Genomic DNA, 24,880 nt, shown 5'->3' with positions numbered 1-24,880 from the left:
TCCTTCTAAATGAACACCCACACACATCAAAGATAAATCAGTCATAGCAAATAGAAGTAAAAATTATCATAACCATGTGAGAAGGACTGTAACACATGTTTGTACCAAATTTAAAAACATTTGACCAATGACATGCTGAGCTAGAGTCAAGTAGGCTACAATGTGCGAAATTATAAGAATCTGATTAAAAACAATGGGTTCCTAATGAGTGCTCCCTGTCTATAAGCTTGTGATGCCAAACTATTGCTCTCTTACTGTGCAGATATCACTCCAATAATATTTACATGCTAATTTCATCTATTCATTGTAATGCTACAAGAACATACATACATATCTGTTCCATATCAAAACAACTGGGGGAATTATGTTCTCCCTCTGAACTGTATGAACACTAGTCAACTATGACACGTTCATTGTTGCACTGCTTGTTTTTCATTTTGAATAGAAGCACACATCACTGCAGCTGAGGTGCAGGTCCGCTTGGCTGATGGAGGGAACAGCTCCTGTTCTGGCAGAGTGGAGGTCTTCCACCTTGGACAGTGGGGGACAGTGTGTGATGATCACTGGGACCTGCTTCAAGCTGAGGTGGTGTGTAGACAGCTGGGTTGTGGCAGAGTCCTGGCAGCACCACAGGGGGCACATTTTGGACGGGGCAGAGGGCCCATCTGGCTGCATGATGTCACCTGTTCAGGAAATGAGTCATCAATAACAGACTGTAGACATCCAGGGTTTGGGTCCCACGACTGTCATCACAATGAAGACGCTGCTGTGATCTGTGAAGGTAAATGTGTCTCTATTCTTTAAGTACATTACAGATGTTATTACTGACATATAACTGGTGGATTTACTTTATATGTGAGCATTAATGTAAACCACACAGAGTGGACATCATCTCGCCGCACAATAAGCCAAATGTACAGTCAAAAGAATAGATTGTGTTTTGAACATTATTACTAAATGGAGTTTAGAGGAAGTGGCACCTTTGGACACAATAATCAGGAAATTTCCAAGATGGCGGACAATCCACCCAGATGGACCTTATGGGTCCAAATTGGAGATTTGTTCTGCATACTAAATGAGAGCTACATACCAAGTTTTAATTGTCTGTCAACTGGGGCGGCCAAGAGGACTATAAGTTTGGCTGCTTGTTATAGCGCCCTTCCTGTAGCCGAAATATGACAAAAACACCCAGAGACCTGCTTAACGCAGTTTGCCATGCGTTACAATTCACATTAGTGTTCATTATCTCAATCCCGCACGGGCCAACATAATGATACGGGTCGGCAGAAATGCATCATTAATTAACTTGGCATCATTCGTTGTCTAGGGGCTTTCCACTACTTCACCGAGAATGGTAACATGAAGTAATAAACAGTGAAAGAATGAAAAGGCTGATTTAAGTATTGTTATGTAAGTAGGCTACTCACTCCAACATTAGCTGACATGGCCTTCAGGAGCGATCCTGGCCGGTCACGACACTGCGCCAGCTCCACTCGGTTGATTGCGTGAGGAATCCAGAGTAATCCTCCTGCGCTATAAGTGGGACAGAACAAAAGTGACAAAACAAGACGGAAACTAGTATAGACTATCAACAAGATGCATGACGGGCCACAGACGCCTCTTCTGTATGGACCAGACTGAACCCCCGTGTGCAAGCACGGCATGCATTTTAAGTCTGCCTATGGCAGCCCCATATGGCCAAAAAGGCACCATATGGACACAGAGGTCATATAGAGGTATAAAGGGTGCCTGTATATCCTTCTAAATGAACACCCACACACATCAAAGATAAATCAGTCATAGCAAATAGAAGTAAATATTAGCATAACCATGTGAGAAGGACTGTAACACATGTTTGTACTAAATTTAAAAACCTTTGACCAATGACATGCTGAGCTAGAGTCAAGTAGGCTATAATGTGCGAAATTATAAGAATCTGATTAAAAACAATGGGTTCCTAACGAGTGCTCCCTGTCTATAAGCTTGTGATGCCAAACTATTGCTCTCTTACTGTGCAGATATCACTCCAATAATATTTACATGCTAATTTCATCTATTCATTGTAATGCTACAAGAACATACATACATATCTGTTCCATATCAAAACAACTGGGGGAATTATGTCCTCCCTCTGAACTGTATGAACACTAGTCAACTATGACACATTCATTGTTGCACTGCTTGTTTTTCATTTTGAATAGAAGTCAATATGACAGCAGCTCCAACAAGCCCTCCAACAGCAACTCCCTCAAGACCATTTTCCACTGACGTCACTCAGGTGATAGCCAGCAGCAGCAGCAGCAGCACAGCAGCAGCAGCAGCACACATCACAGCAGCTGAGGTGCAGGTCTGCCTGGCTGATGGATGGAACAGCTTCTGTTCTGGCAGAGTGGAGGTCTTCCACCTTGGACATTGGGGGACAGTGTGTGATGATGACTGGGGCCTGCTTGATGCTCAGGTGGTGTGTAGACAGCTGGGTTGTGGCAGAGTCCTGGCAGTATCACCGAGAACATTTTTTGGATGGGGCAGAGGGCCCATCTGGCTGGATGATGTCACCTGTTCAGGAAGTGAGTCATCAATAACAGACTGTGGACATCGAGGGTTTGGCATCAACAACTGTCGTCACAATGAAGAAGCTGCTGTGATCTGTGAAGGTAAATGTGTCTCTATTCTTTAAGTACATTACAGATGTTATTACTGACATATAACTGGTGGATTTACTTTATATGTGAGCATTCATGTAAACCACACAGAGTGGACATCATCTCGCTGCACAATAAGCCAAATGTACAGTCAAAAGAATAGATTGTGTTTTGAACATTATTACTAAATGGAGTTTAGAGGAAGTGGCACCTTTGGACACAATAATCAGGAAATTTCCAAGATGGCGGACAATCCACCCAGATGGACCTTATGGGTCCAAATTGGAGATTTGTTCTGCATACTAAATGAGAGCTACATACAAAGTTTCAATTGTCTATGTCAACTGGGGCGGCCAAGAGGACTCTAAGTTTGGCTGCTTGTTATAGCGCCCTTCCTGTAGCCGAAATATGACAAAAACACCCAGAGACCTGCTTAACGCAGTTTGCCATGCGTTACAATTCACATCAGTGTTCATTATCTCAATCCCGCACGGGCCAACATAATGATACGGGTCGGCAGAAATGCATCATTAATTAACTTGGCATCATTCGTTGTCTAGGGGCTTTCTACTACTTCACCGAGAATGGTAACATGAAGTAATAAACAGTGAAAGAATGAAAAGGCTGATTTAAGTATTGTTATGTAAGTAGGCTACTCACTCCAACATTAGCTGACATGGCCTTCAGGAGCGATCCTGGCCGGTCACGACACTGCGCCAGCTCCACTCGGTTGATTGCGTGAGGAATCCAGAGTAATCCTCCTGCGCTATAAGTGGGACAGAACAAAAGTGACAAAACAAGACGGAAACTAGTATAGACTATCAACAAGATGCATGACGGGCCACAGCAACCTTTTCTGTATGGACCAGACTGAACCCCCGTGTGCAACCACGGCATCCATTTTAAGTCTGCCTATGGCAGCCCCATATGGCCAAAAAGGCACCATATGGACACAGAGGTCATATAGAGGTATAAAGGGTGCCTGTATATCCTTCTAAATGAACACCCACACACATCAAAGATAAATCAGTCATAGCAAATAGAAGTAAATATTAGCATAACCATGTGAGAAGGACTGTAACACATGTTTGTACCAAATTTAAAAACCTTTGACCAATGACATGCTGAGCTAGAGTCAATTAGGCTATAATGTGCGAAATTATAAGAATCTGATTAAAAACAATGGGTTCCTAACGAGTGCTCCCTGTCTATAAGCTTGTGATGCCAAACTATTGCTCTCTTACTGTGCAGATATCACTCCAATAATATTTACATGCTAATTTCATCTATTCATTGTAATGCTACAAGAACATACATACATATCTGTTCCATATCAAAACAACTGGGGGAATTATGTCCTCCCTCTGAACTGTATGAACACTAGTCAACTATGACACATTCATTGTTGCACTGCTTGTTTTTCATTTTGAATATAAGCACCCATCACTGCAGCTGAGGTGCAGGTCCGCCTGGCTGATGGAGGGAACAGCTCCTGTTCTGGCAGAGTGGAGGTCTTCCACCTTGGACAGTGGGGGACAGTGTGTGATGATGACTGGGGCCTGCTTGAAGCTCACGTGGTGTGTAGACAGCTGGGTTGTGGCAGAGTCCTGGCAGCACCACAAGATGCACATTTTGGACAGGGCAGAGGGCCCATCTGGCTGGATGATGTCTTCTGTTCAGGAGATGAGCCATCAATAACAGACTGTTATCTTGGGTTTTGGTCCCACAACTGTGGTCACAAGGAAGACGCTGCTGTGATCTGTGAAGGTAAATGTGTCTCTATTCTTTAAAGTGTAACTAACCCCCAAAACACTTTTTTCAGCTTTTAACCAATGACTTTGGGGGTGATGTGTGAAGAATTCTGGTCAGAATTTCCACATTTGACACCAAACTGTTGCCATTTTACCATTTGTATCATTTTTCAGCAGCAAATCTGGCATAAGCGCCCTCTAAGGGTGGAAGACTGCTTGTTTTTTTTCCTCAAATGAATGGGAGATTTGGTACAACCTGACGTCAGGTTGTCCCCAAAGACTATGGGATTTCAAGATAATTACTCCCCTACCTCCCCTGTACCCTTTCGGCTCCTCAGAACTCCAAGCCTATTCCTATTGAAGTTTGCTCTTAAAATACTGAACCAAACGTCATCAAAGTTGGCACATGTCTTAATTATAGTTAGTTTCCCGCTGAATGTGTCATTACTTTATTAATATCTAACCTGGATAAGCTCGAATGATGATGTTTATATTATCAGTCCGAGTGGGAAGCACTGTCTCCAGCCCAGGCAGGCGGGAGCGGGCGGGAGAGAGTTGTACTGTAACCTCATGGACGAGCGGCCCCCAAGCTCCGGCGGCGCGCGCAGCAGCAGCTGGGCTCTCTCGGTGTGTCTGTGTGTGTGTGTGTTTTGCTGCGCGGATAGGGTTTGACCGTTTGATCAAGCAAGTAGCTCATGTGCTCTTAAAATACTGAACACCACGTTGTCATATTTGACATATGTCTTCATTGTAGACAGTTTATCGCTGAATGTGTCATTACATTATAAATATCTTACCTGGATAAGCTCTAATTATGTTGTTTATATTATCAGTCCGACTTGGAAGCACTTTCTCTCGGCCAGTCAAACGGGAGAGTCTGCACTCTCATGCACCCGCGGGGGCGCGCACAGCAGACAGACTGTGAATGGGCGGAGGAGGAGGAGGAGGAGAGATCCGACTATAGCAGGCTACTCAGCTACTGTGCCCGTCTGTGAAAAGCGTCCTGTCCAGTCGCACCTTCGCAAAAAGATGCGGGATTCCCTCAATCCTCCACTTCTTCATATGACATTTCTGTCGCAGGACTGCTTGTGCTGCTATCAGAGTCACTCATTGTTAGAGACCTAATTTAGAGGCAAGAGAGGCAAGAGACAAGCTAACCTAGCCTATGCTATCAGTGTTCAGTATGTTTGTGATTGTGGTGGGCGGGGGGGGAAGGGGGGGTGAATGCAATGACTATCCACACCAGTATGCGACTGGCGATAACGAGTCTCGCGTCACTAGTCTCTTGTAACGTAGTTACATGCAGATACATGCAGAAAAATAATTAAATTTCTAGTTCGCCACTGAATTACCAAATTTATATAACTTTCAACCATTTTAAGCAATGCTGTTTCCATACAGACCACCAGGGTTGGCTAGTTGTTGATATTTATAAAGATATTGCCCCTCTCAAATAAATTATTTTTGAGGCAGTAGGCAAACTGTAATGGCGTCCATTTCCGAAAAAAAATCTTGACTTGAACACAGCCAAAGAGTTTAGTATAGACAAGAGCATATGTCATTTCTTGGTTTTTTCCATAGGTATTTTCAAATCACTGTTCTGATACATATGTAGGGGGTTAGTCCCCCTTTAAGTACATTACAGATGTTATTACTCACATATAACTGGTGGATTTACTTTATATGTGAGCATTAATGTAAACCACACAGAGTGGACATCATCTCGCTGCACAATAAGCCAAATGTACAGTCAAAAGAATAGATTGTGTTTTGAACATTATTACTAAATGGAGTTTAGAGGAAGTGGCACCTTTGGACACAATAATCAGGACATTTCCAAGATGGCGGACAATCCACCCAGATGGACCTTATGGGTCCAAATTGGAGATTTGTTCTGCATACTAAATGAGAGCTACATACCAAGTTTCAATTGTCTATGTCAACTGGGGCGGCCAAGAGGACTATAAGTTTGGCTGCTTGTTATAGCGCCCTTCCTGTAGCCGAAATATGACAAAAACACCCAGAGACCTGCTTAACGCAGTTTGCCATGCGTTACAATTCACATTAGTGTTCATTATCTCAATCCCGCACGGGCCAACATAATGATACGGGTCGGCAGAAATGCATCATTAATTAACTTGGCATCATTCGTTGTCTAGGGGCTTTCTACTACTTCACCGAGAATGGTAACATGAAGTAATAAACAGTGAAAGAATGAAAAGGCTGATTTAAGTATTGTTATGTAAGTAGGCTACTCACTCCAACATTAGCTGACATGGCCTTCAGGAGCGATCCTGGCCGGTCACGACACTGCGCCAGCTCCACTCGGTTGATTGCGTGAGGAATCCAGAGTAATCCTCCTGCGCTATAAGTGGGACAGAACAAAAGTGACAAAACAAGACGGAAACTAGTATAGACTATCAACAAGATGCATGACGGGCCGCAGCAACCTTTTCTGTATGGACCAGACTGAACCCCCGTGTGCAAGCACGGCATGCATTTTAAGTCTGCCTATGGCAGCCCCATATGGCCAAAAAGGCACCATATGGACACAGAGGTCATATGCGGTCCACCAGTTCCCTGTACTCTGTCTCCTCTCCACCACTGACACACCCCACAACTGCAGAGTCACCTGAGAATTTCTGCAAATCGAAGGATTGGAACCATTTTTAATATGCAACATATTTGTGCAAGCTTCAAAAGTGCATCAGTGGACAACAGTGCTTAATGAGCATCAACATACAGTATATAGACTGTAAACATGCACAATATACAAGGTGTTTCAAGCTCAGTGCTCTTCCTCAGGCAGCATGACAAATGTACACATTTACCAGTGGGGTTGTGAATCAAAACCTTTGCTCAGGTGAATCTGGTGAATGTACTGTAAATATTTCCCAGTTAATATGAGTGGAAAATGATGGTCACAGTTGCCACGTACCTCCATCTAAACAGATGTGGTTGCAGAACTGCAGCATTGGACAGTGCACAAAATGCACAATCATCATGTTAACAGATATGTGGTTAGAAGGTCAAGGAATGTGAGAGCCTGGGGTAATGTGTACATTTAGTGTCCAGCTGGTAAATATGCACATAATTTCACACATTTACTGTAACATATAAAGATAACTATTCTATTCTATTTTATTCACACTTCTGGTGTGTAGGCAAATTGGTCGATTGTTAGCTAAATGGTGCCTGAGACAAAAGTAATATTTTTTATTATCATCATGACCTTTTTTCACAGAGCCTTTTGATGTGGACACTCATCAGATATGTTGTGTTCATGAGAATAGTGCCAGTCTCCTGACCAAGAAATCAGGAGACCACACTTGCTGTGGAAATGACCAGTTCAACCTGAAGACCCAGTGCTGCAGTGACACTCATCAGATACACCCTCTCAATTCAACATGCTGTAGGAAGGGGGTCAAGTGTTGTGGACAAGGTGAGTAGATCAAGGTGCACTCAGCAATCACAAGGGCTTTGGGATTCTCTCTTGGTCGCTGTTATAAAATATAAATGTAAATATGATTCTTAATCAGCCTCTGTTATAATTCAAACAAATTGTAACTAAGCTATTTTAATTCACTAAGTTGTGTACTATTATATTGCCACCTACTGAATGCTACTAAGCAGATACTTTGCTGTACATTTATCACAGCAGGCCATGTGGGATAACTGCTCTTTGGGCATAACTTTTGTAGCAATCCTAGTTGTAGGAGTGAGTGGTATGGGGCTTGTTTCAAAAACATACAGTATACAGTATGTTAGAGTAAATATGGGTAAAATTGTAAATGTATACATTTAAGATCAAAATCGAAGGATTGGAATCCTTTTACTTATGCAACATCAGCTCTTTATGTAAGCTTCAGAAGTGCATCAGTGGACAACAGTGCTTAATGAGCATCAACATACAGGAGACTGTAAACATGCACAATATACAAGGTGTTTCAAGCTCAGTGCTCTTCCTCAGGCAGCATGACAAATGTACACATTTACCAGTGGGGTTGTGAATCAAAACCTTTGCTCAGGTGAATCTGGTGAATGTACTGTAAATATTTCCCAGTTAATATGAGTGGAAAATGATGGTCACAGTTGCCACGTACCTCCATCTAAACAGATGTGGTTGCAGAACTGCAGCATTGGACAGTGCACAAAATGCACAATCATCATGTTAACAGATATGTGGTTAGAAGGTCAAGGAATGTGAGAGCCTGGGGTAATGTGTACATTTAGTGTCCAGCTGGTAAATATGCACATAATTTCACCCATTTACTGTAACATATAAAGATAACTATTCTATTCTATTTTATTCACACTTCTGGTGTGTAGGCAAATTGGTAGATTGTTAGCTAAATGGTGCCTGAGACAAAAGTAATATTTTTGATTATCATCATGACCCTTTTTCACAGAGCCTTTTGATGTGGACACTCAGATATGTTGTGTTCATGAGAATAGTGCCAGTCTCCTGACCAAGAAATCAGGAGACCACACTTGCTGTGGAGATGACCAGTTCAACCTGAAGACCCAGTGCTGCAGTGACACTCATCAGATACACCCTCTCAATTCAACATGCTGTAGGAAGGGGGTCAAGTGTTGTGGACAAGGTGAGTAGATCAAGGTGCACTCAGCAATCACAAGGACTTTGGGATTCCCTCTTGGTCGGTGTTATAAAATATAAATGTAAATATGATTCTTAATCAGTCTCTGTTTTATTTCAGACAAACTAGAAACAAATTGTAAATACTGTATAGCCGCAAGCGGCAATACCAGGGGTTCAAGCCTATTGCCCCCGAAGGGGCTTGAATATCTGTATCTTGAATATCTGTATCTGTATCTGTCACCCAGGTCAGCAGTTGACCTGGGTGGATGGATCTCTTCTAAGAAAGTGAAGTCACCTGTAGGTCAGCAGTTGACCTGGGCAAATGTCATGCATTTGCTCAACTGTGATCTCATCAGCCTCCTAGGGACATTAGGGAGAAGTGATGTCATCAGTGATGTGACATATTGATGACATCATCAGTAGTGTCACAATACTGAGTGACATCATTAGGGACTGGGGTCGTGAATCAAAACTTTTGCTCAGGTATATCTGCTGAATGTACTGTATATATTTCCCAGTTAATGTGAGTGGAAAATGATGATCACAGTTACAATATACCTTCATGCAAAGACCTGTTGGTGCAGAACTGCAGCATTGAACAGTGCACAAAATGCACAGTCATCGTGTTACAGATATGTGTTCAGCAGGTCAAGGACTGTGAGAGCCCATTTACAATTTCACACATTTACTGACAAAGCTATTCTATTCTATTCTATTCACACTTCTGGTGTGTAGGTAAATTGGTAGATTGGTAGCTAAATGGTGCCTGAGACAAAAGTAATGTTTTTTATTATCATGACCTTTTTTCACAGAGCCTTTTGATGAGGACACTCAGATCTGTTGTGTTCATGAGAATAGTGCCAGAATCCTGACCAAGAAATCAGGAGACCACACTTGCTGTGGAGATGACCAGTTCAACCTGAAGACCCAGTGCTGCAGTGACACTCATCAGATACACCCTCTCAATTCAACATGCTGTAGGAAGGGGGTCAAGTGTTGTGGACAAGGTGAGTAGATCAAGGTGCACTCAGCAATCACAAGGGCTTTGGGATTCTCTCTTGGTCGCTGTTATAAAATATAAATGTAAATATAATTCTTAATCAGCCTCTGTTATAATTCAAACAAATTGTAACTAAGCTATTTTAATTCACTAAGTTGTGTACTATTATATTGCCACCTACTGAATGCTACTAAGCAGATACTTTGCTGTACATTTATCACAGCAGGCCATGTGGGATAACTGCTCTTTGGGCATAACTTTTGTAGCAATCCTAGTTGTAGGAGTGAGTGGTATGGGGCTTGTTTCAAAAACATACAGTATACAGTATGTTAGAGTAAATATGGGGAAAATTGTAAATGTATACATTTAAGATCAAAATCGAAGGATTGGAATCCTTTTACTTATGCAACATCAGCTCTTTATGTAAGCTTCAGAAGTGCATCAGTGGACAACAGTGCTTAATGAGCATCAACATACAGTATATAGACTGTAAACATGCACAATATACAAGGTGTTTCAAGCTCAGTGCTCTTCCTCAGGCAGCATGACAAATGTACACATTTACCAGTGGGGTCGTGAATCAAAACCTTTGCTCAGGTGAATCTGGTGAATGTACTGTAAATATTTCCCAGTTAATATGAGTGGAAAATGATGGTCACAGTTGCCACGTACCTCCATCTAAACAGCTGTGGTTGCAGAACTGCAGCATTGGACAGTGCACAAAATGCACAATCATCATGTTAACAGATATGTGGTTAGAAGGTCAAGGAATGTGAGAGCCTGGGGTAATGTGTACATTTAGTGTCCAGCTGGTAAATATGCACATAATTTCACCCATTTACTGTAACATATAAAGATAACTATTCTATTCTATTTTATTCACACTTCTGGTGTGTAGGTAAATTGGTAGATTGTTAGCTAAATGGTGCCTGAGACAAAAGTAATATTTTTGATTATCATCATGACCTTTTTTCACAGAGCCTTTTGATGTGGACACTCAGATATGTTGTGGTCATGAGAATAGTGCCAGTCTCCTGACCAAGAAATCAGGAGACCACACTTGCTGTGGAGATGACCAGTTCAACCTGAAGACCCAGTGCTGCAGTGACACTCATCAGATACACCCTCTCAATTCAACATGCTGTAGGAAGGGGGTCAAGTGTTGTGGACAAGGTGAGTAGATCAAGGTGCACTCAGCAATCACAAGGGCTTTGGGATTCTCTCTTGGTCGCTGTTATAAAATATAAATGTAAATATGATTCTTAATCAGCCTCTGTTATAATTCAAACAAATTGTAACTAAGCTATTTTACTGATAGCTACTGAATGCTACTAAGCAGATACTTTGCTGTACATTTATCACAGCAGGCCATGTGGGATAACTGCTCTTTGGTAAGGTGACCAGATTTCTCAAATGAAAATCGGGGACATTTTCTGGTCCGCTAGGGGGGCCCAGGGGGGGCTGTGCCCCCCAGGCTTTTAGAAAATTGTGTACATTTTACAGTAAAATGCATAAATCTGGTGCACTTTGAGAGCAAAAGTAAGAGGCTAGATCTGTGAAGAACTTTGTGATTTTGAAACAATTGAAAAAGAAGCAGTTTACAATGGTTAGTTATCTGGCACAATTTACCACAAATTAGACAGCCTAGGTAATTCATGGGAAATAGGCTACTGGTGTATTGTGTAGAGTGGCAGGAAGAGAGGGACAACTTCTCTCTTCACCAACTGGTGGATAATTTATTTACACAAAACAAAAACATTACAGTAGTGATTTATTACCTCAGTAAACACTTTCCTTGAGTTTAGGGTGTCGCTCACCAGTTTCAAGTATTCAATGGCCACATGACCATATTAACTGCTAATTTAATATTAAATGCTGACAAAATAATTTAAAAAATCATGTTAATACTAAAAAGCAATTTTAATGATTAAAATTGTAATCTAGAGATAAATATGACCTATTGTGTTTAATTTAAACCAGGGGTTATCAAAGTTTTGATGGCTGAAGGCCAATTTAGGGAACAGTAGGCTAATGACTAGATAACAATGATCCATCGCCAATCATGTTAAAAATTGTCATTTTTTTCAATGGAGTTTGGTGTACATAAAAACGTTACTGACTTCTCTGCAAAAACGTTTTGAGTTAGTTACTGCACTTACTTACCAGATAGTTTTACTGTACTTTTAACTATTCAAAACAACTGGGATGGATAACCCGCTGAATGGGGTCCGGTAAACAAGGACGGTAGCAAAAGCAGCAAGCAGACTCCGCCTCTCGTTCGCCACCTCTGGGGCTTCAGTTGCGGGCGGCTGGGTCCTGGGAAAACCACGGCACGGGCAGAGGGAGGACATCTACTCTGTGATCTACTCTGTCACACACAGGCAGCACTTTGCACAACGTGCACAATGACAGGCTTTTGTGGTGCCGCAAATGCTCTGTTATCGAGTTTCTTGCCAGTATTATTATTTGACGTTGTGGCCAAAATCGGGGACATTTTCGGGGACAGCTCCAGCCGGGGACAGAGCACCGAAATCGGGGACTGTCCCCGAAAATCGGGGACGTCTGGTCACCCTACTCTTTGGGCATTTCAATCAGGAGAGGCCAGTTGGTAGGATTAGACAAACTTTATTTAGCAATCGGCGTGCATGGCAAATGCTTTGGCGCTTGACTCCATTGGCCAGTGGCGCTGCTCTTGAGGCAGAGGAGGGCGCCTGCATGGGCTAGGAGATCCCCCCCCCGTGGGGGATCAGGAGTCAAGACTCGTTGGTGGTGGACTGGGGAGGTGGGTGGGGCAAAACAACGCTTCGGAGGCCGGCTTCAAGGGAGATGGACTGCCGTGGGCTGCTGCTGCTATGATCGGCCAGAGAGAGAGAGGTGACGTAGAAACCTTGCTATATATATGAGGATTAACTGACGTCATGTTTGACGTCATAGCAGACGTCATACTAGGATTTTTGACTGACCACGTTGAGATCGGATTACGCGTGAGTGGCCTTCTGCTTGAACTATGGTCTGGAGACCTCACTTCAATCAGGAGAGGCCAGTTGGTAGGATTAGACAAACTTTATTTAGCAATCGGCGTGCATGGCAAATGCTTTGGCGCTTGACTCCATTGGCCAGTGGCGCTGCTCTTGAGGCAGAGGAGGGCGCCTGCATGGGCTAGGAGATCCCCCCCCCGTGGGGGATCAGGAGTCAAGACTCGTTGGTGGTGGACTGGGGAGGTGGGTGGGGCAAAACAACGCTTCGGAGGCCGGCTTCAAGGGAGATGGACTGCCGTGGGCTGCTGCTGCTATGATCGGCCAGAGAGAGAGAGGTGACGTAGAAACCTTGCTATATATATGAGGATTAACTGACGTCATGTTTGACGTCATAGCAGACGTCATACTAGGATTTTTGACTGACCACGTTGAGATCGGATTACGCGTGAGTGGCCTTCTGCTTGAACTATGGTCTGGAGACCTCACTTCAATCAGGAGAGGCCAGTTGGTAGGATTAGACAAACTTTATTTAGCAATCGGCGTGCATGGCAAATGCTTTGGCGCTTGACTCCATTGGCCAGTGGCGCTGCTCTTGAGGCAGAGGAGGGCGCCTGCATGGGCTAGGAGATCCCCCAAAAGGAAGATCTGATTACCGGAGGTTAATTGAGATCTGCAGGCGCCAGTAGTTGATTGCACTATTCCGGCCTTCGACCTTTTTAGCGGCTTACAGCTATTTGCGGCTGGCGCTCCCAACTCGGTCGGGCACCTTGCGATAGCGCTTCCCAGCTTGGCCTACCTGGCCGCCTTGGCGCTTCGCGATCGAACTTTCCGGCCTTCGACCTTTTTAGCGACTTACAGCTATTTGCGGCTGGCGCTCCCAACTTGGTCGGGCCTTCGATCTTGCTTTTCCTGCCTTCGACCTTTTTAGCGACTTACAGCTATTTGCGGCTGGCGCTCCCAACTCGGTCGGGCACCTCGTGATAGCGCTTCCCAGCTTAGCCTACCTGGCCGCCTTGGCGCTTCACGATTGTACTTTTCCTGCCTTCGACCTTTTTAGCGACTTACAGCTATTTGCGGCTGGCGCTCCCAACTCGGTCGGGCACGTGATAGCGCTTCCCAGCTTAGCCTACCTGGCCGCCTTGGCGCTTCACGATTGTACTTTTCCTGCCTTCGACCTTTTTAGCGACTTACAGCTATTTGCGGCTGGCGCTCCCAACTCGGTCGGGCACCTCGCGATAGCGCTTCCCAGCTTAGCCTACCTGGCCGCCTTGGCGCTTCGCGATTGTACTTTTCCGGCCTTCGACCTTTTAGCGGCTAACGGCTATTTGCGGCCGGCGCTCCTAACTCGGTCGGGCCTTCGATCTTGGTACATTAGCGTTTAGCTTGGCGCTTCCCGGCTTGGCCTACTTGGCTGCCTTGGCGCGACTACCCTGACTTTTTGCTCTCTCTTTCTCTTTCCCCCCCCAAAAATGAGCCGGGGAGTTTACTGCGCCTTGCTGGCGCCGTGCTTTCGGGGAGCCACCACCAACGAGACATTTTCTTCATCGGCACGGAAGTCCGGGACATTGTTTGTTGCCATGCTCACCGATTTAAGGGAGGAGGGTTCTTTGGGCCGCCAGTATGGCCGCCTGCTCCGGGCGGATGTAGCTGGAGAATGCCGATGACGACCAGCGGCCCATTTGCTGGAGGGAGGCGGAGGACACTCCTTGCTCGGCGGCCGAGGTGGCCGCTCCGATCCTGAAGGAGTGGCTGGAGTAGTTCTTTGTCGGGAGGTTGCATTGCTGGAGCGTTTGCTTGAGGTGCAGGGTGAGCCAGGATCTTGTCATGTGGTGACAAGGTGCGATGAGGAACAGGGGGGCCGAGGGGCCGGTCCGAGGCCTGAGCCTGACGTAGTGAGCCATGGACGAGAAGGGGCAGAAGGGGGAATTGTTCCGGGCGATGACGATGTGCCGATGAGGGCCGGCGGCCCGTTTGCTGGAGGGAGGCGGAGGGCGCTCCTTGCTCGGCGGCCGAGGTGGTCGCTCCGATCCTGAAGGAGTGGCTAGAGTAGTCCTTCGTCGGGGGGTTGCATTGCTGGAGCGTCTGCTTGAGGTGCAGGGTGAACCGGGATTTTGTCGTGTGGTGACAGGGTGCGATGAGGAGCAGGGGAGCCGAGGGGCCGGTCCGAGGCCTGAGCTTGACGTAGTGAGCCATGAACGAGAAAGGGCAGAAGGGGGCTAGTGCCTTCCTGTATGCTATTGTGTGCTGGGGCGGCGGGGCTCTCTGGCTGCGGTGTCAGGGAAGAGAACGTTGTCCAGGCTACGCTCCATCGTGAACGATGACTCGCGCCCACTCCACGGCGTGCTAGTCGAACGCAGGAGTACGTTCAGTGAGAGACTGATTCCACCTAGATGCAGTACGGAGAGGCACAGGAAATCATTCCTGCCTGTGGCCATTAGTCTATTTAATGCCTCTCTTACGGAGCACCTCGGAGACGCTCAGTCTCCCTGAGACTGAGCCAGCCGATAGGTTAACTGTGCCTGGCTGAGCCACGTGTGACGTATAGGGCAAGCCGACTTAATATAGTCCAGGGTGCAATAATGATAATTGACACGGAATGTATACTTACCTGACGTGTTTTGTATTTTGCTACTTAGACATTCCACTTATTTTTGCTTCTAGCGCATTTACTAGTTATTCTATGCTATGTTTTTTTTTTTTTTTTTTTTTTTTTGAAAAAATATTGCTTAATATTGCATTTGCGATGCATTTACTACTGTTCATTTTATTTTAAGCTATGTGTGTACTGTGAGCGAGCTACTGTAACCTGTCCCGATTTCCCCTCGGGGATCATTAAGTCATTCTGATTCTGCTTCTGAAGAAATGCCAGAGGCATTTTACTTTGAAATTCGTTAAGAACAGGAGGTGGTGTATTAAGACCGGGTAGCTTAACATGGAAAGACGTCAGCATTCCCTGGGCCGTCTGGCTTCGGTCCGAAGTTATGCAGTAACACTCATTCTAGCTGATGCTCAGACAAGCTCCGTGGGCCAGGGGTGTTAGAATGGCCCCTTGCGTGGTTATTATTATTATTGTTGTAATTATTATTATTATAATTATTATTATTATTATTATTATTGTGACTCCCGCTGGCCAGTTCCAGAGGCCATTCGACTGGTGAACAGCCACAGTACGAGAAGTGGTCGGTTTATCTAGACTAGGTCTGTACCTTGACCTTTTGATTTGAACCCTTGAACAAGTCTAATATGTACTTGGGTTGTATTGACTGAAATTAATTTGTATTGATCTGACACCTATATTCCTTTGTGGTGTTGGATACACTGTAATCAGGGATCTTGCTTTATCAGTGTCATTTATTGTATTTATTGTCTTTTTTATTTTTATTTTTATTTTTATGTGTACACAGCGTACAGCTTGTTTGCAGTATTCATGCCTTAAATTGCCCTTTGTGGGACTGGACTGGTAGATTGCCCGTTTAAATGCTGAAGTACTGATACTTTCCTCATGGGTCCTTTCGCGTCCACGGGTGACTGGTCCTCCGGGGTATGCTCGGTGCTGTGGTCGTCAACCCCGTCCTTGGTAGAGCAGGTAGCTCTTGAGAGAGGCGGGCAGGGGCAGTCCGTGGATTCCGCTCAAGCGGTCCCTTCCTAGAGCCGCCCGCACGGAGCGCCTGCACAGGTCCATCAGAGGGAGGGGATCCGGCTCGAGTCCGTTTATGTACCGGATTCGTATTTCGCAGTGTCCCCACACGGCGCTCACTGCGGGGTACACCTTCCTGCCCTTAAGTCCTCCGAACGCCACCCCTAGGTCATGTCCGTCCACTATGAAACCTAACGTCCCCTCGTCCATGTCCAGGACGACTAACAGCGAGTCTGGTATTATGAAGGTGTCGTCGGGCTCCAGGAAGGCGGGGTAGGTTCTGCCCGCGTGGTTCTTGCCGTCGTGGTAGAGTTTACACCGGCCCAGGTCCCAGCCCCAGGACTCGGTGTTGTTTCCCACCAGGACCGTGTAGCCCGCTGAATGTATCGGCGCGTCGCCCGTGGCCACCCCGACCACGGCGTGGGACCCCCTCTGGCGCGTGGCCCAGCTGATCTCCCACACGTGCAGTCCCTGCGTGTAGCCCACCCGGCCGCGGATGGCGTCCGTGCTCTGCGCCACGGGTTGGCGGTGGAGCACCAGCTTGTTGACGTCCTTGACGAAGATGTTGAGCGAGCGGTCGTCGTTGTTCCAGGAATGCTGCTCCTGGACGTCCGGGCCGGCGGGCGGCATGTCCAGCAGCCGGTCCAGCCGGGAGGGCTTGGTGTGCTCCGGGGGCGTGGCGGATGCCAGGGTATTCGTCCGGGCGGGTTGGGTGGTGGTGGGGAGCACGTCGGCTTGCTGCGCGGGCGGGGGCGGGATCGGCTGTTGAGCCGGCTGGGCTGAGGCGGGCGTGGGGGAAATGGGGGGGGGGGGTTTCGAGCACCCTCAGGCGAGCCTCCACTGATCTGTTAGCATCTAGCAGGGACAGCAGGATGGCTCTTAATGGCCCGGGCAGGATCGGCTGCTGCTGGGCTGAGGCTAACGTGGGGGGAGTGGGGGGAATGGGGGGGGGGGTTTCCAGGGCTCTCAGACGAGCTTCTACAGATCTGCTATTATCTAGCAGGGACAGCAGAATGGCTCTTGACGACCCCTGTCGGCTCGGCGGAGCTACGAATGGGGCCGCTTCCGCTTCCGGGGCGGCGGCCTGGAGGTCAGTGCGACCAGGAGGTACGTGGCGTCTCGCGGCGGCCCCGCGGCCTGCATTTCCTCGGCGGCTCCCGGCTCCCGGGGCAGCTGCCTCTACTGGTCTTCGCCCGCGGCCTCTCGCACGTCCGCGCCGAGCGGCCTCTCCCTCCGGCACGCTCGCACGCGTTCTTGGGCGTCCACGGCGCGGCGCTTCGTCTTCTGTTAAGCTTCTGGCATACTCTTCGCGCCCAGCCAAGCGCATAGGGCGCGCGGCGATTATGACGTCATCGCACGGGGCGTGTCGGGGGGTGAGGTCTGAGCGCAGCGCGGCGCGTCCATGGAGATTTTTCTATCAGCGCGTCGGGTTTTGCTGCCTGTGCCTGTGAGATCTCCGTGGTAGGCTATCAGCGGATATCTGCTGTGATTGAGTCCTCACCGTCGTAAAGTCACCTTTGAAGCATGACGTTCGATTATAACGAACTAGTTGTGTGGCTTAGCCTTCCCAAATGTTGAGGGTCGTTTTTTAGAATTTAATACATAGAATTGGGAACGTTACATTCAATTTCATTCAGACTGCCTGGAGGAGCGAGCTGAGCACTGAGTATGTTCTGTTTTGGCCTGCGCAGAGTGCGTGCACCCTCCCCGGAGCCCCTCCTCCAGCGCGTGCGCGAAGAGTATGCCAGAAGCTTTACACGGGCCGTCGCAGTGGCGCGCCCCGTGCCACGGGAACGCGCGCTGGGCCTTCTCGTCGGGGCTATGCTGGCAGCCTGTGGTCCGGTCGCTTTGCCAACGTTTTCGTCGGACAGGGGACCGATGTCTAGGCTGCCGTCACAGTCCATGGGCTGCCCTGGCTCGGAACTCAACATGCCAGGAATGGGAATATCCACGGGTAGAGAAGGCTTGAGGGTGCTGATTCGGTCTGCGGATCTGGTGCAAAACAACGCTTCGGAGGCCGGCTTCAAGGGAGATGGACTGCCGTGGGCTGCTGCTGCTATGATCGGCCAGAGAGAGAGAGGTGACGTAGAAACCTTGCTATATATATGAGGATTAACTGACGTCATGTTTGACGTCATAGCAGACGTCATACTAGGATTTTTGACTGACCACGTTGAGATCGGATTACGCGTGAGTGGCCTTCTGCTTGAACTATGGTCTGGAGACCTCACAACTTTTGTAGCAATCCTAGTTGTAGGAGTGAGTGGTATGGGGCTTGTTTCAAAAACATACACAGTATACAGTATGTTAGAGTAAATATGGGGAAAATTGCAAATGTATACATTTAAGATCAAAATCGAAGGATTGGAATCCTTTTACTTATGCAACATCAGCTCTTTATGTAAGCTTCAAAAGTGCATCAGTGGACAACAGTGCTTAATGAGCATCAACATACAGTATATAGACTGTAAACATGCACAATATACAAGGTGTTTCAAGCTCAGTGCTCTTCCTCAGGCAGCATGACAAATGTACACATTTACCAGTGGGGTTGTGAATCAAAACCTTTGCTCCGGTGTGTGTGTGTGTGTGTGTGTGTGTGTGTGTGTGTGTGTGTGTGTGTGTGTGTGTGTGTGTGTGTTGTATCTTGCTGAGATGTTCATTCTCAGGTGTTTGTTGGTAGGAATACCTGATCTTGCGGCGGATACATGCTGCTCTACTTTTTTTCCGAGGAAGCTGCCCATATGGATGGTGAGCGATTACTGCTGCACCAATATCCAGTGCGCCCAACCTCGAGTGGTGTAAGTAGAGCACACTACACTATAGTATAGCAATAGGCTGTTACTGGGTGGCTATAATGATTACCAACATCATCTAGATCAACATCTATCATTATCTACAGATAATCATCAATCATTATAAATATCTACACATCAACATCTACATCAGGGCTATTCAACTAAATTGTTCAGGGGCCCACATTGTCAGAAACCTAAGGGGCCAGGGGCCGGACTGTTCCCCGAGCCATTATATGTACACTTGACACAACCCGCCACCACATTTTCGCAGCCATGCTGGAACTATTATTAAATAGGGGTGCTGTAAGGAATGGAATCTCGACAGAAAATTTGATGTTTTTTGGACTTTTATCCATATTTAGAAGAATATTTAATTTTAAATGAACATTAGGATTATACTGTTGTGATGTCATTATTCAGTATCTTCTCCTTTTCTCACTCACTTTCATGTAACCACCTGCTCTCCCTTTTGTCGTTTTACACTACAACAGACAGCAACACAGGCATAAACACTGAACTTATTATTATTATGGAAAATTATGATGTTATGTGTTATGATGAAAATCAAACACTGTAATGTAATAAACAAGGAAAAATGAAATAAAAAAGCTTCTCCCGGGCCAGTCATAGATCTTTGTCCCCCACCCCAATTTTTTTATTTTTTTATATCAAACTCTGGCGATCAAAATTCAATTCAAATTAAATTCAAACGGGCCGTATCCGGCCCGCAGGCCGCCAGTTGAATAAGCCTGATCTACATGGTCACTAGTGTCAATCACATCACCGTCATAATCTTCACCAACATCATCATCATCATCATCATCATCACCAACATTATCTCATCATCCATATCGACAGAAATTTCAGAAAAATCTGGCAAAGTTTGTATTTGTATTATAATAACACATCGTATCGTATCGTATTATAACATATTGTAACGTAGTATAAAGTATCGTATAATAACACATCATATCGTATCATATTGTATAACACATTATATCGTAGCATATACCGTATTGTATTATAGCACATCGTATTGTATCGCATTGTATTATATAACATATCGTATCATAGTATATCGTATCGTATTATAAGCCGCAAGTGGAGTCTGCAGTGCCACCAATTACTGGTACTGCATGGTATCCACCAAGATACCATCACATCGGAATGAGATGTTTGGAGCGGAGGAGTCTGGTGCAGCGCACAGGTCCTAGACCTGGTGAGACGAGGGAGGAGCCCGGCCGGGTGGCAACCCACAGAGCCCGGTCCCTCTACGTACCAGAGCCCTTCTCCCCCCCGGTCCCGGCAGAGTAGTTCCGGAGCAGCCGATTGAGTGGCCCTGACCACGTGACCACCTTCGACCCTTCCTAGACGGCTGACCATGGGTAGCTACTGGGACGTAAGTTGGGGCTTGGCCAGCCCCGGCTGGGTCACCTGGGCGAGGGTGTATGATGTTGCGAGACCCGAAACATCCTATGACCCCAGGGTACATCACTGAGGATACGTCCCAGTTGCATCCATGCGATGCTTTCTCTTTATTTACATATCGTATCATATTATAACATATCGTATTGTATTGTATCGTATTATAAAATATTGTGGTCTCTGTGGTCGTTAAAGATCCCATCAGCACTCTTCACAACATTAGGGGTGTAACCCCGGTGCCCTGGCTCAATTCCCACACAGGCCTTCCTTCAATCATGGCCACCTAATCATCCCTCATTACTTAATTGGCACATTCAGTCCTCAACTCTCCACCTGATGCTGATGTGTGGTGAGCCTTCTGGAGCAAACTGGCTGCTGTGCATCACCCAGGTTGGTGCTACACATCAGTGGTGGATGAGTTGAGCCCCCCGTCCCCTGATATGTGAAGCGCTTTGAGTTAGTATCTAGAAAGGCGCTATATAAATCCAATTAATTATTATTATTATCATTATTATAACATATCGTATCATAACATGTCGTGTAACACATATGTATTGCATTATAACATATTGTATTGTATTATAACACATCATATCGTATTATAATGTATTGTATTATAACACATTGTATCGTATTGTATTATAACACATTGTATCTTATCATAATCATATTGTATCATCTTCACCAACAACATCAATCCCAGTCACCATCGTCACCATCGTGGTGCCTATACTCCCTCTGAAATGTTGAGCCTGTCTAACAGTCTCTTTGCTCATCCCCTCCAGGCTGGAGATCAGGAGACATAGATGGATGTGTGCCAACCCTTCAGACAGCTGGGTGCAGGACATCATCAGCTACCTGGACAGGAGGTGGATCCAACGGGTTATTGGATGACTTCAGACATCGTAGTAGACACCGTGAAAACTACAAAACATGATACAAAAATCAATACATAGTTTCCACATCAAATTAAAACTGTACAACAATTTATTAAACTAGTTAAAATAACTATCAAAATACACAATTTATTTAGCAAATTAACAAATAAGATACTTTAAGGGGGGATTTGAGGATTTGGCCTTTAAAGATTTAGCTTATCAAAAAGACTCAAAAGATATTTTCAAAGATTTGAATGATAAAAAAAGGAAAAGAAAAACGTTTCCAGGCAGGTTCGAATTCTTGGTTGAAAAGCGCTGTTCAAAGAAAAACTAAATAATGACAATGACATCTTAAAGTGTTTGGTAGTCTGTTATTAATCAAGGTTGTTTTGTTTATTATGCTGTTTATTATGCTGACAACCCATTAGGACTTGTTGACAGATGATTAACAACCTTGTAACAAGCCTATGCTGACTACTATTGCTGACCAATGACTGAGTCCAAAACATGATGATTCTGTGTTATGAAGGGATGATGTTTGGTAAAAGGAGGGCATTTAGAGGGATCTCTTATATGCAAAGGGAGGATGTGTTGACGGGGGGGAAAGGTCATATATTTTTTGTTTTCTTGAGGCAAATGGAGAAAATGTGTAGAGGTTTATGTGACCATATTTTGATGTTTATGTGGCAATATTTGATGCTCATGTGACTATAACTTGATGCCGATTCAATAAGTGCCTTATATGCTTATATCCAACAATCACACCCGTATAGGCGGCGTGTTATAATGTCTGCTTTGTAATAGGAGTGCTTGTAACAAAAGGGAGCTGATAAACTGGATACCGTCCCTAAGCCAGGGGCTGAACATGGAGTACATCGGATAAGTGAGTGGGTTAAAACAGTTTCCTATGGTGAAATGTATTTTTGTGATGGAGGAAAAATTGTAAAATTGACTCTAAACCAGAGATGCCATTACCATGAAACCATTATGTTAAACTTAGTATAGGCTAGTGCTTTACAATCATTTTTATATCATCATTTTTATAATAATCATTTTATACAATCTTTTAATATCCACATGTTTACTGGTAGCATGACAAGTTATGTAGTTAGATCTAAACGGTGGTCAAATTATGTTTTCTTGAAATGTGCCAGAGGCCTGGAGGAGAGTACCGGAAGGTTGATGTGTAAGGAAAACAGATAGAGCGGATAAGCACAATAATTGTGCACTTTTTGACAGAAACGTGAAATTTCACACATAGTTAGGGAATACCACGATTTATTTTAAGATTGGGAGGGAAGTCAGATTTGACCAAAATTCCAAGATGGCCACCATTTCCCCGCGTCTAATGTACAAATGTGCTTATAACAATTGTGCACTTCTTAAAAAAAAAACTAAATTTCTCACATAGTGAGTGAATACCATAAGGTTTATTTTAAGATTGGGAGGGAAGTCAGATTTGACCTCAAATCCAAGATGGCCACCATTTCCCCCGAGTCCAATGTACAAATCTGCCTATAAAAATGTTGCACCTTTTCAGAGAAGCATGACATTTCTCACATAGTGAGAAATATAGCGATTCAGCTATATTTAGAATCGAGAGGCCATATATTTCATATTTCACTCTGACCACAAATAAAACATACAAATGGTGAAAGAAAGTTTTAACCTATTTTATTTGTGCGTGTGTGTGTGTGTGTGTGTGTGTGTGTGTGTGTGTGTGTGTGTGTGTGTGCGTGCGTGCGTGCGTGCGCACGTGCGTGTGTGCGTGTGTATGCGTCTTTGTGTATTTCTCACTTGTGTCAATCCATTTCCTCTTTTTGTCCAACATGAACTGTAATCAGATAGCAATGCATAAGGCTACTAATTGGCACTCAAAGTTCAAAGGTTTGTCGACATTGTAGAACACAATATTCAGCTCACACCAAATGTCTTGTTTTTCTTGAAAGGCAAAGAATGAAGAAGTGAAAGAAGCGTTAGGTTCAGCACGTCCTTCTGCTTTTTGACAGGGGGACAAATCAGACGTCAGTTAGTCAACTATACATTTACATATTGGTAGTTTCTGTCAAAGATGACCAAAATGACTGGTCTATGAGGGGACAGCCCAGTCCACTTTATACAGATAACTATGACCTTTATGAGGATCATGAGACTAAAACATATAAAAGGTCTTTGTTTCGCTTAAGTGGGGTAATAGAGAGCCGCAGGGATGACGTATTTTTGTAGGCTGAATGCGGAAGTCCCGAACTTCCTGGTTCAACGCTGTTTCTGTCTATGGGATTTTTGAATGGGTTTTTGGCGCGATGCTTCAAATAAGGTCTCTGGGCAACGCAAGTTTAATCAAACGCGAACCAAGGTTCAGCGGGATAATCTTCACACATGAGGACCACTTTCATGAGTTTTGAAGCGTAAATGCGAGCCCTAGAGGTAAAAAGCTCGTGCTAAGCTAATCCAGAACTACACACTGTCGCATATATAGGCTTCCACGTCACGTCAGCACACAACCTGGACTGTTGTTGATGTGTGCACTGATTACCCCGGGCTGAACGGGGCTGAACCAGGTGAGGGAAAGATAATTTCCGTGTTCGTCCTTTGAGTGGTGACGTTATTGACGTATATATCCCCATCAACTCAACAGTGTAGTCCCATTTAGCCGTTTGCTAGCTAGCCGCCCTTTTAACGGCACATAAAAGCTTCAAAACTCATAAAAGTGGTCTTCATGTGTGAAGATGATGTTACTACCATCTGGTTCGCGTTTGATTAAGCCAGCGTTGCCCAGAGAGATTATTAGAAGCATCGCGCCAAAAACCCATTCAAAACTCCCATAGGCGAAAACTGTGTTGAACCAGGGCTGTTAGCATCGATGATTTCCGGACTCGTTACTGCGGCTCTCTATTTCAGATCATTTTATCAAGTTGATAGTCCTCTAAATCATAGCATTTGATCTAAACAGCAGGCATCCTATTCCACACACAACTCAATCGGCAGAATAAAATGTCAGCCTTCTATGACATGTGGGTCGGTGTGGGTCTTGTACACAGTGCAATTTCACATACAAATGCACCACATATACCCACCCGATAACAGGCAAAACTATGAAAATAAAGAGCATGATAAGTTGCTCAACTAAAAATGTGATTTATTTCATCAAATGTCCATGTGTGGCCTGGC

At 45.2% G+C, this 24,880-nt stretch overlaps 1 protein-coding gene and 1 pseudogene across 2 annotated transcripts; one reads left to right on the top strand and one right to left on the bottom strand.

Moving 5' to 3' along the window:
* Window positions 1-595: 595 nt before the first annotated feature.
* On the top strand, window positions 596-23,333 carry LOC310793221 (uncharacterized protein). Its single transcript, XM_083654984.1, has 9 exons — window positions 596-781; window positions 2,202-2,654; window positions 4,080-4,409; window positions 7,638-7,835; window positions 8,803-8,997; window positions 9,806-10,000; window positions 10,972-11,166; window positions 19,292-19,409; window positions 21,617-23,333. The coding sequence occupies exons 2-9, from the start codon at window positions 2,210-2,212 to the stop codon at window positions 21,723-21,725; spliced, it is 1,785 nt and encodes a 594-aa protein (XP_083511110.1). The 5' UTR covers window positions 596-781; window positions 2,202-2,209; the 3' UTR covers window positions 21,726-23,333.
* On the bottom strand, window positions 16,534-18,539 carry LOC310792413 (SPRY domain-containing SOCS box protein 1 pseudogene; annotated as a pseudogene). The gene is made up of 3 exons: window positions 18,461-18,539; window positions 17,432-17,526; window positions 16,534-17,274 (listed from the first exon to the last, which is right to left on the bottom strand). The product of its transcript is annotated as an SPRY domain-containing SOCS box protein 1 pseudogene (transcript).
* Window positions 23,334-24,880: the final 1,547 nt, after the last annotated feature.

This window comes from Poromitra crassiceps, assembly GCF_964638095.1.
Source record: "Poromitra crassiceps genome assembly, chromosome: 18".
Classification (NCBI taxonomy): domain Eukaryota; kingdom Metazoa; phylum Chordata; class Actinopteri; order Beryciformes; family Melamphaidae; genus Poromitra; species Poromitra crassiceps.
Note: the sequence above shows the minus strand (reverse complement) of the source record. Positions and strands in the feature narration are given on the sequence as shown.